Genomic DNA, 12,325 nt, shown 5'->3' with positions numbered 1-12,325 from the left:
CATTAAGAAGACAAGAAAGAAGGAAAAGACCAAAATGGATATCTACCAGTGTAGAGATGCTAAAGCAAATAAAAGAAATGAGGAGGTAAAAGAGCTAAACAGAAAATTTCAAAGGGTAGCTAGAGAAGATAATATCAAGTACCTGGAGTTAGAAAACAAAAAAGGGAAGAAGACACTCAGCATTTTTCAAGCTGAGGGAACTGAAGAAAAAATTCAAGCCTCAACTTGCAATATTGAAGGAGTCTATGGACAAAATGTTGAATGATGCAGAAAACATCAAAAGAAAATGGAAGGAATACAGAGAGGCACTGTACCAAAAAGAAATGGTCGATGCTCAACCATTTCAAAAGGTAGCATCTGATCAAGAGCCAATGGTACTGAAGGAAGCAGTCCAAGGTGCACTGAAGGAACTGACAAAGAACAAGGCACCAGGAATTGATGGAACAGAAACTGAAATCTTTCGACAAACAGATTCAGCACTGGAAGCATTCCCTCATCTATGTCAAAAAATTTGGAAGACAGCTACTTGGCCAACTGATTGGAAGAGATCTACATTTGTGCCCATTCCTAAGACAGGTGACCCAATGGAATGCGGAAATCACTGAACAATATTATTAATTTAACATGCAAGTAACATTTGTTATTGCTGTTGTTCTTAAGTGCTGTTGAGTCAGTTCCGACTCACAGTAACCCTGCGTAGGGTTTCCGAGGAGCAGCTGATGGTTTTGAACTGCAACCTTGTGATACACATTCCAGTGTTGATCCTAAAGCACCACACCAGGAGTACACAAGTAAAATTTAGCGGAAGATAATTAAAAAATGGCTGCAACAGTACTTTGACCAGTAACTGCCAGAAATCCAAGCCAGATTCAGACGAGGATGTGGAATAAGGGACATTACTGCTGATGTCACATGGATCTTGGCTGAAAGCAGGTTAACATCAGAAAAATGTTTACATGTGCTTTACTGACTATGCAAAGGCTTTCAACTGTGCGCATCTTGACAAGCTATAGATAACAATGCAAAGAACGGGAAGTTCAGAACACTTAATTGTGCTTGTGAGAAACCTGGACATACACAAGGAGGCAGTCATTCAAACATAACAAGGGGACACGGAATGGTTTAAAATCAGGAAAGGTGTATGCCAGGATTGTATCCTTTCACCATACTGATTTAATCTGTATGATGAGCAAATAATCCGAGAAGCTGGATTATATGCAGAAGAACGAGCCATCAGGAATGAAGGAAGACTCATTAGCAATCTGCAATATGCAGATGATACAACCTTGCTAGTTGGAAGCGAAAATGACTTAAACTACTTACTGATGAAGATCAAAGACCACAGCTTTCAATTTGGGTTGTGCCTCAATGTAAAGAAAATAAAAATCCTCATTACTGGACCAATAAATAACATTATGATGGTGGTGGTTATGTGCCGTGGAGTCAGTTCTGACTCATAGCAACACTTTATAGGGTTTCTGAGACTGTAAATTTTTACGGGAGCAGAAAGCCTCATTTTTCTCCTGTGGAACAGCTGGTAATTTCGAACTGCTAACCTTGAGGTTAACAGCCTGACTAACAAACACTACACTACCAGAGCTCCTAACATCACGATAAATGGAGAAAAGATTGAAGTTGTCAAAGACTTCATCTTACTGGTATCCACTATCGATACTCATGAAAGAAGCAGTCAAGAAATCAAACAACATATTTCATTAGGCAAAACTGCTGAAAGACCTCTTTAAAGTGTTCAAAGCAAAGATGTCAGTTGTTTTTGTTTTGTTTTTTCACTAAAGAGCAGCTGTTTTGTTTTGCTTTGCTTTTTGATGTTGTTTTATTATTTATTTGATTGGTATACACATTGCAATAGATGGGATGTAGCTATTTTAAAAAAAAGGGGGGGGGGAGATTTTCACTGAGCACTTTTAGTCAAAGATGTCAGTTTGAGGACTAAGGTGCACCTGACCCAAGCCAAGGCATTTTCAAATAGCCTCATATGCATGTGAAAGTTGGACAATGAATAAATAAGGAAGACCATAGAAGAACTGATGCATTTGAGTTAAGGTAGAATATTAAAAGTACTATGGACTGCCAAAATAACAAATCTATGTTGGAAGTAGTACAGCCAGAATGCTCCTTAGAAACCAGGATGGTGAGACTCCATCTCTTGTACTTGGTAAGGAGGGACCAGTCCCTGGATAAGGCCATCATGCTTCGCAAAGTGGAGGGTCAGAGAAAAAGAGGAAGACCCCCAATGAGATGGAAAGGTACAGTGGCAGCAGCTACGGACTCCAGAGTAACTGATTGTGAGGCTGACACAGGACCAGGCAATGTTTCATTCTACTGTGGAAAAGGTCACTATAAGTCGAAACCAACTCAATGGCACCTAATAACTACAATAACACTGTTTTTTAGGAGGAGCCATGATGGTGCTGAAGGATAAGCAACACTGACTGCTAACCATAAGCCTAGCAGTTCAAACCCACCAGCTGCTCCATGGGAGAAAGATGAGGCTATCTGCTCCCATAAAGATTTACAGCCTCAGAAACCCTATACAGGGCCGCTATGAGTCAGAATCGATGGCATTGAGTATTGTTTTTAAAGTGATTTTGAATGCAACATCAAATAACTAGTACAGCATCTAAGATATAAGGCATAAGCTCTGGCAGAGTTAAATGAATTAATAAAAATTAATTTATACTGATTTTAAGTTTAGACAAAATTTATGTATGCAGACTTTTCAAAACATAACATTTCTGAACAGAAAATCTGCTTATTCTCTAATCATTAGAGTTCTTACTTAGGAGTAATAAAGCTTGACTTTCTTCTTTTTTCTTATACTTCATAAACAATCCCTTAGGCTATTCTGTGGCTCTGTATAATAATAGCCAGAATCTGACAACTCTCCCATGATCTCTACTGCCTACCACATGGATCCTAGCCATTAATTATCACCTTGCATCTAGATGAAAACAATGGCCCCTGGACTTTGTTTCCTGGCTTCTACCCTTGCTCCCCAAGGTAACCTGTCAGATACTATCAGCAAGAGTAATATTGTCAAGCCACCGCACAAAAGCCTTCTATAGGACTTCCTGCTTTAGTAAGTGTAAAAGGTAAAGTGCTAATTGCCCATATGATCTGTTCAGTCTCCTATCCCATTACCTTTCAGACCTTATCTCCTAGCACTCTCTCCCCACCCTGCATTCGTCTCTTTGTTGTACCTCACACAAACAGGTATACCACCACCGCAGGGTCTCTGCTTGGAAGGCTCCTGTCCCAGGTAGCTCCCTGGTTTACTTACTTACATTCTTTAAGTTACATATTAAGTAAACTGGGTGTAGACCTAGGTCGGTCTGGCTTATTTCAAACCCATGAGAGAAGATAGTAAAAATGGATGCTAGCTGTCTCTGAGATCTTGGGGCAACTTATGTGACCTTTCTGGGCTTCAGTTTTCCTAACCTTTAAATGAAATAGCATTATGTCATTAAAATAAAATAGCATTTATTTTACAGGTACAACAACTACAAGTGAAAATTAGAGGAGTCCTGGTATGGTGCTGTAGGATCAGCACCAGATTGCTAACCACAGGTTGATGGTTCAAACCCCCCAGCTGCTTCTTGGAAACCCTATTCTGGGTCACTATGAGTTGGAACCCAGTCGACGGCACTGAACAACAATGAAGATTAAATAAGACATAAACATATAAAGCACATAGCAGGATATCTGGCAAATAAGTACTCATTAAATTGGTATGTAACAGTTGTTAAGTGCCGTCGAGTCGGTTCCAACTCATAGTGACTCTGTATAGGATTTCTAAGAAGCAGCTTGTGGGTCTGAACTGCCAACCTTGCAGTTAACAGTCCTGTACTTATCCCACAATGCCACACAGGGACTCCAGAATAGTTGTTGTTGCTGTTTAGTGCTGTCGAATTGGTTCTGACCCATAGTAACCTTGTATAGGGTTTCTGAGGAGTAGCGGGTGAGCTTGAACTGCCTACCTTGCAGTTCAAACAGGTTTTGCAGTCTGGCGCGTTAACCCACAACGCCACGCCAGGACTCCAGAAATAGTAGCATTAACCAATTTGATGGGAGAGGTGAAGGAGAGAAAAGAATCACTGAGTCCTAGGTTTTTTACTTAAGTGAAGGAATGATGGTATGATGGTATCATTTACTGAGTTTTAGGACAATGGAAAAAAAACGGTACAGAGTAAGGACATTAGTTAAAAATCTAGTGGTGGTGGTTATGCACAGTGGAGTTGGTTCTGACTCATAGCGACCCTCGGTTTGTCAAGGCTATAAATCTTTATGGGCGCAGTAAGCCTGCTGACCTTGAGGTTAGGAACCTGACTCGTAATCACTATGCCATCAGAGCTCCTTAAAAATCTAGTTGTTGTTGTTGAGTGCGCTCGAGTCACTTCCGACCCATAGCGACCTTGTCATAGGGATTTCAAAGAGCGGTGGTGTGCTTGAACCACTGACCCTGTGGTTCAAACTGACTTTGCAGTCCAGCGCATTAACCCACAGGACTCCAAAAGTCTAGTAGCTTCTGTTAATTCTTTTTTTGGACCACAGTTGCTTAAGTCCCAAACAAGTAACATTAAAACTATCAAATAAACAGCATTCCATTTCCATTCTTTCTCTCGAAATTACTTCAAACTGTTTTTTGTTCTAAGTAGTTCATTCCTGGAAAAAGATAAATTGTTGAAGTAAAAATGGCACACAGTCCAGTTCCTGGATGAGTCACTGTTCGTAATTAAACGATGGCAAGCACTGCAAAGACGAACAGCAGCAGAACAAAATCCAACAACTTCAGCAAGTTCTCAGTTTTGTTTTAAAAAGAAACATTAGCAAACATCTGGGAAATTTTATACAACTAACATGGTATAAGGTAAGTATTGGAGGTTATGAGAAATGGAAAACTATTTCTATAATTTTGAATGAAGAATTAATGATAACTACAGTGTTTAGGCTTAATGAAATGGGATTTCTGTTCTTTTTTTTCAGAGCACCCCTGGCTTAACTACCCATGGAAGGGTAGTGTTTGACTCCAGTCTGGCCCCAGCTGGTTCACAGACTGATTAAGCAATTCTATACCTACAACTGATTTCACAAGTATTTACATCATAATTCATTGTATTAAGGTGTATTTTGTCTTCAGATTCTGCCACGTTCAAGGATTCAACAAATTCTATTTTGAGATGTTTCAAACTATGTACTACTTTGAATTGGGATGAAGGCAGCAAAGTGTAATTAGAAGTACGGAGGGTTAGTTCAAATTGAGACCCAAACCCTTAGATGTCATCCCTGCTTAACAGTTTGTTTCTTTCGTCCTGTTTCTTCAACATAAAACAAAGGATGTCCATTTCTAGATGACAATGAAGTTCTCTTCAAGCTCTATATTTGATTCTAGTAAGCTGTTCTATATACATGCCATTGTTGTTGTTAAGTAACGTTGAGTCTGTTCTGACCCATAGCGATCCTGTATAGGGTTTCAGAGGAGTGGCTGGTGGGTTTGAACCGCCAACCTTGTGGTTCAAATTGACCTTGAGATCCAGCATGCAATCCTGCAATGCCACACCATGACTCCTGTATACACACACACACACACACAAACAAAAAAACAACATATATGTTGTTGTTAATTGTCATCAAATTGGTTCCAACTCAGTGACTGGTAGGCTTGAATTGCCGAACTTGCAGTTCAAACTGACCATGCAATCCAGTGTATTATCCTACAGTGCCACCACAGGACAAACTATCTCTCTCTCTCACTGTGCTACCAGAGCTCCACACACACACACACACACACACACACACACACACACACACACACACCGTAGTGGTTACGAATTGGGCTGTGAACCGCAAGGTCAGCAATTCAAAACTACCAGCTGCTCCACGGGAGAAAGATGAGGCTTTCTGCTCCCGTAAAGATTTACAGCCTCGGAAACCCTTACAGGGTCGCGATGAGTGGGAACCGACTCCATGGCATATAACAACAACTATATATATATATATATATATATATATATAGTTGTTGTTGTTGTTGTTGTTAAGTACCGTGGAGTCGGTTCCGACTCGTAACCACTACGCTACCAGAGCTTATATATATATATTGTTGTTGTTGTTGTTAAGTGCCGTCGAGTCAGTTCCGACCCATAGCGACCCTGTATATATGTATATATATATATTTTGTTGTTAGGTGCCATCAAGTCAGTATCAACTCATAGCGAGCCTATGCACAACAGAATGAAACATTGCCATATATATATATATACACACACACATATATATATACACACACACACACATATATATACACACACACACACACACACACATATATATATATATATAATGGAATCCACTCCATGGGAGAAAGATAAGGCTGGCTGCTCCTGCAAAGATTTATAGTTCTGGAAACCTTATGCAGAGTCACTGTGCGTTGGGGCCAACTGATGGCACTTGGCAACTTTGAAATGACAACAGTATAAGCTGTTCTAGGTAAGAAAACTGAGTTTTATTCTCTCCACATTTTTGATAAAGATGAATTACAAATAAGCCACCTACAAATTATTTTATAGGCACATTTGTACACCAGTGTTTTGCTGGGCTACTACTGAAAAGTTCCTTCTACCATTGTACTATATAACAGTGGTTACTGTTGTTAAGTGTCGTCAAGTCGGTTCTGACTCATAGCAACCCTGTATAAGGTTTCTGGAGTACTGGTACGGCACTATCGCATCAGCACTGGACTGCTAACTACAAGGCTGGTGGTTCAAACCCATCAGCTGCTCTATGGAAATCCTATACAGGGTTGCTGTAAGTCAGTTCTGACTCAACGGCATATAACACCAACAACAACAACATGGAGTTTCTAAAGAGTAGTTGGTGGGTCTGAACTGCTGACTTTGTGGTTAACAGTTCAGTGTTTATCCTACAGCACCATACCAGGACATATAATGGTAGTGGGGGAGGGTTAAACCTTTGACCTTAACTTCAGCAAAGCATGCAACTAGTTCATGAAGTAATGATGAGGAAGTACAGCATATATATTGTCCACCAACTTCCTCTCACTACAGAAATAGAGAAATGAGGTTTTTCTTCTTTTTTTTTTTGAAAAGGTAGTTGCTACATTTACCATAACTATTGAATTTCTTCAATACTTTAATTTCCGTCTTTTTCCCACTGTAGTCTGTGTCAAGCAAGAATCTATTTACACTGACTACACTAGGGAACTGGAAGAGTGACGCTGGGAGAACTTTAAGTCTGAAATTAAGCATCATCACCCTGAGCAGGAGAATCGGATTTGGCACAAACTACAGGTAAGGCTGATCATTTCTTCATTTTTAACTTAAAAGTTAACTGTATAGAAATTCTAAAAGGATTAAGCAATTTTAATTGTGAAAACCAATCATTAAGAAAGGTAGTCAGCAAAGTAATTTTATAGATATGCTGTATGAGGTGGTCTAGCTGACAAAAGGATACTATTGCTCTTAATACAGGCATGATGACCTTTACAGATTTGGGTATAGCATGTATTACTATTGAAACAAGGCAGGGACTAGTGCTTTTATTTAATATCATAAAATGAAGCTTCATTATCTATATAAATTGAAAACATACTTTGAATAGAACACATTTCTTTCAAGAGATAAATTGGCTCGCTTCAGTCTCTATTCAACTGATTCATAAACTGTGGGGTTACAGATTGTTATGAGCTGTGGAGTCAGTTCTGACTCATAGCGACCCTGAACAGGCTTTGATGCTATAAATCTTTACGGGAGCAGAAAGCCTCATCTTTCTCCCACGGAACAGCTGGGAGTTTTGAACTGCTGACCTTATGGCTCGCAGCCTGATTCATAACCACTACGCTACCAGAGCTTATAATTGGGTCTATATACTAACTGCAACCAGATTCTAATTCTCCAGGCTGCACTAGATTCATATACAAACTCATTCTGGAGCATATAAATTATTTTCTAAATAAATATTTATACCCAAATACCCAAACCAACTGCCATAGAGTTGATTCCGACTCATAGTGACCCTGTAAGACAGAGCAGGACTGCTCTATAGGGTTTCTAAGACTGGAAATCTTTATAGAAGCACACTTTCTCCTGTGGAACAGCTGGTGGGTTTGAACCACCAACCATTCAGTTGTCAGGAAAATAAAACGATAAAGATATTAATTAAGAGTTTCAGATACTGGAATCTAGAGACACTACATAGCCCACAAGTTTCCAAGTCTTTGGGTGGGAGTTTCTAAATTTAAAAGAACAATTTCAAAATTTTGATATGATATTTTGGGGGGAAATATTTCTGTAATCTAAGAAGCAGAAAAGAAATATAACTGTGATTCACCAAGAAAGGAGACCATCATATAAGATCATTAGAAAGCTGTATGAAGTAAGATTTTTATGTTTATCAAAAGAGAAAACATAAAAACCCCAAAAGATTGAGGAACCCTGCTCGAGGATGGAGGGTGTGGTGTATAGAAGCTACAATGATGTAGCAGATAGATTAGCATTCATATTTGATCAGAGTCTAGAAACTTGTTTTTGTTAGTCTCACCGGAAAGAAATGAGGAAATAAGGTGAAAATAAGTTTGTATGTGAATCTTCAGCACTTCCATGTACCCTTCATATCAAGAAAGATTTAAAAATAAGGCATAAAACATGGCCTCTGAAAGACCCAAAGATGCCAGGTTAACACATGAGGGACATGGACACACGAGAGACCTTGAACCAACCAGGAGAGCAACTATCCTGTTGCTAGATACCGTCCATTAAATTCCAATTCATAGAAACTCTATGGACAACAGAACAAAACAATGCCCAATCCTGAGCCCTCCTCCCAATTGTTATGTTGCTGCCACTGTGTCAATCTATCTTTGCATATCATTTTAAATTCACTTTTTAATGAAGTGTACATTAAATATGTAAAATGAAAAATTAATGATATCCTGGATTTGGTGTCTATCTGTGGTTACTACACATCCTTTGGTTCAATTCAGGACCCTGCCTGAGTTTATGATTTTACAGAATTAAGTTTACTTGCAAAATATGAAGATATTATTCTAATAGTATTAGATTATAGAGGAATGTTTTAGCATAATCATGACAAGATACCATTTTGAAAACCATTTACATATAATTAATAAGCTAATTAAAAGTCTGTCCTCTGTTAATATGGCCACAAAATACAGTACTTTCGTTTACCTGCGATGTATTATTTGCATGAGCCTTAAAACTTGATTATATTTCTAGGCAAAGTCAATCTCACTTACAAACTGCTTTATAAGAATGAAAATTCCTCTAATATAAAATGATAAATACTAGGCATTTAACTATTTGCAACAAATTTTGTTTTTGTTTTTTAGACAAAGGAACTGTCCACAATAATCAGCTTCTGGCATTTATTCCAACCGGACAATCGTGATTTAAAAGGTGAGAAGGCATCCATACCTTCCTTTCCATCCAATATATTTTTATTACAAACTTGTTTCAGCTAATGCTTAAAAAAACCAACTATTCAGCTTAAATGCTGTCTATAATTTTAATCGTAAACATCTGCAATTCTGTTCTAGCTCCTGTGCTAAAATTCAAGAAAATCTGGCATAAATGAGGAACAATTCAACATGTATTCAACCATCCATGATCTCTTCCATGGCTTTACCAATTATTTATACCTTCCTTTGTATCGTGGGTCTCTTTGGAAACTCTCTCTCGCAATGGATATTTTTAACGAGAATTTGTAAGAAAACATCAACCCACGTCTACCTTGTACATCTTGTGACTGCTAACTTACTAGTGTGTAGCGCCATGCCTTTCATGGTTATCTACTTCCTGAAAGGTTTTCAATGGGAATACCAATCTGCACAGTGCAGGGTGGTTAATTTCCTGGGAACTCTAGCTATGCATGTCAGTATGTTTGTCAGCCTCTTAATTTTATGTTGGATTGCCATAAGCCGCTATGCTACCTTAATGAAAATGGATTTGACACAAGAGGCCACTTCATGTTATGAGAAAATATTCTATGGACATTTACTGAAAAAATTTCGTCAGCCCAGCTTTGCCAGAAAACTGTGCATTTACATTTGGGGTGTTGTACTGGGTGTAATTATTCCAGTTAGCATATACTATTCAGTTGTAGAAGCTACAGAAGGAAAAGAGAATCTGTGCTATAATCGACAGATAGAATCAGGAGCCATGATCTCCCAGACTGCTAGTCTCATTGGAACCATGTTTATCGGATTTTCATTTTTAGTAGTACTAACCTCATACTACTCTTTTGTCAGCCATCTCAGAAAAGTAAGGACTTGCACATCTGTTACAGAGAAAGACTTCATTTACAGATCTGTGAAAAGGCATCTTCTGGTCATCCAGACTCTACTAATAATTTGCTTTCTTCCATATAGTATTTTTAAACCCATTTTTTTTGTTCTACACCAAAGGGAGGATTGTCAGCAATTGAATTACTTAATAGAAATAAAAAACATCCTCACCTGTCTGGCTTCAGCCAGAAGTAGCACAGATCCCTTTATATTTCTTTTATTAGATAAAAAATTCAAGAAGACATTACATAATCTCTTCACAAAATCTGAATCACCACACATACAACCATATGGTTGACTTTTAAAAGGTCAACATCACAATAAGAACAACATTCTTCCAGGAATACTGAGCTACATGTTAAGATGTCATAACTTGGTTGATGACATGCACTGAGAAAACCTCTTTGGTTTAAAATATAAATAAATAAATATGTATATTCACTAAACTTGATTTATAGTTGTACTGAAAGTTGAGGCGGCAGACTTTCGCAGACAAAAATCAAGCATAGTCAAAGAATCCTATTGTGAAGCATATGAAACCAACAAACCAGTTTCTGTTTAAGCTCAGCTGTGGATGCTGAGTTCAGAATACAATTCACAACTGCAGAATAAAGAAGCAAGTGGTTTATGACTCCTCTGCTTTTTAGTAGTTAGAATACAAGACCCTGTCTCTGGTGTTTGTTTTACTTTTGTATATTTTTTAAATGACCAAAGGAAAAAGAACAGAATAAGAAACTCCCACATTCTAAGTTACAACTCTTTGTTTCTTCCCACCTGGAGCAAAGGAAAGTGAAGAAAACTAAAGACTCAAAGAAGCAATTAATTCAAAGAACTGAAGACCCACAGGCACCACAGCCTCCTTTAGCTTGACAACAGAAGAACTAGATGGTGCCAGGTTACCACGACCTACCATTCTGGTTAGGATGGGAGAAATGCAGAACAAAACTCATTCACAAAAAAGACCAGACTTCTCTGACAGAGACTGGAGGACTCTCCTAAGACTGCTGACATAGTCACCCTCCTAATTTTGAGCTGAAGTCAATCCTGTGGCTGGCTACTTTTCAACCAAATGATAGATTGGCCAATATACAATAAAACCATTGAAAAATGTGCTCCTTGGACAAAATCCACTATATGAGAATAAAATGGCAACATTTGCCCCAAAACAAAGATGAGAAAGCAGGGAGGGGCAGGGCAACTGGAAGAATGGAACCAAGGATCCAAGGGTGGAAATGGGAATAGCACTAACAAACACATTGTGGGGGTTTCAACTAATGTCACAGAATAATTTGTGTATGAATTAGTGAATGGAAAATGAATTTGCTATGTAAACTGTAACCTAAACAATAAAAAAATTTCAATTGAAAACAAACACTGTAAATATAAATCATTTGTGCTTCATGCAAGAGTCCAAAACACCCTATTATACAAAAACAGTTTTTGTTTGTTTAAGAAGCCCTGGTGGCGCTGTAGGATAAGCAGTGGACTGCTACCCCATAAGATCAGTAGTTTAAACACCCAGTTGCTTCTCAGAATAAAGATGAGGCTTTCTGCACACGTAAACACTTACAGCCTGGAAACCCTATATGGGGTTGCTGTGAGTTGAAATTGACTAGGTGGCCATGGGTTTTGCATGTTTGATGTTGAACCACATATCTAAATTTCAATCTGCATTTTAATATATATCAGCAAGCATGAGAGATGTAATAATTTATAAGATATTTGTTGACAAAAGCATGCTTTTTCTTGCATAAGTAATTAAAAATAACTAAGCTAACTAATGCATGCAGTCTGCTTAGTATACTGCCCTGATATATAGAAAACATGTTAGCTATTATTCTTATTAAATTGTTATGGGAAAAAGTTTAATTTCTTCTAACATTTTGTTGTTGTTGTTAAGTGCCGTCGAGACAGTTCTGACCCATAGCGACCCTGTATAAGGTTTCTGAGGAGCAGCTGGTGAGCTTGAACCACCGACCTTGCAGTTCA

General features: G+C 38.3%; 2 protein-coding genes across 5 annotated transcripts in view; one reads left to right on the top strand and one right to left on the bottom strand.

Moving 5' to 3' along the window:
• The window catches only part of CASK (calcium/calmodulin-dependent serine protein kinase (MAGUK family)), a 548,810-nt gene that overhangs the window by 223,887 nt on the left and 312,598 nt on the right, over positions 1–12,325 (bottom strand). The gene's annotated exons all lie outside the window — the stretch shown is intronic.
• Positions 9,383–10,644, top strand: GPR82 (G protein-coupled receptor 82). Its single transcript, XM_006864256.1, has 2 exons — positions 9,383–9,449; positions 9,590–10,644. Exon 2 carries the CDS (start codon positions 9,624–9,626, stop codon positions 10,632–10,634), a length of 1,011 nt encoding a protein of 336 aa, XP_006864318.1. The 5' UTR covers positions 9,383–9,449; positions 9,590–9,623; the 3' UTR covers positions 10,635–10,644.

The sequence above is a fragment of the Chrysochloris asiatica genome, unplaced genomic scaffold (assembly GCF_000296735.1).
Source record: "Chrysochloris asiatica unplaced genomic scaffold, ChrAsi1.0 scaffold00062, whole genome shotgun sequence".
NCBI lineage: Eukaryota > Metazoa > Chordata > Mammalia > Afrosoricida > Chrysochloridae > Chrysochloris > Chrysochloris asiatica.
Note: the sequence above shows the minus strand (reverse complement) of the source record. Positions and strands in the feature narration are given on the sequence as shown.

Excerpts from the sequence above, each read along its gene's own strand:
- GPR82 (XM_006864256.1), top strand. The coding sequence starts at position 9,624 with ATGAGGAACAATTCAACATGTATTCAACCATCCATGATCTCTTCCATG.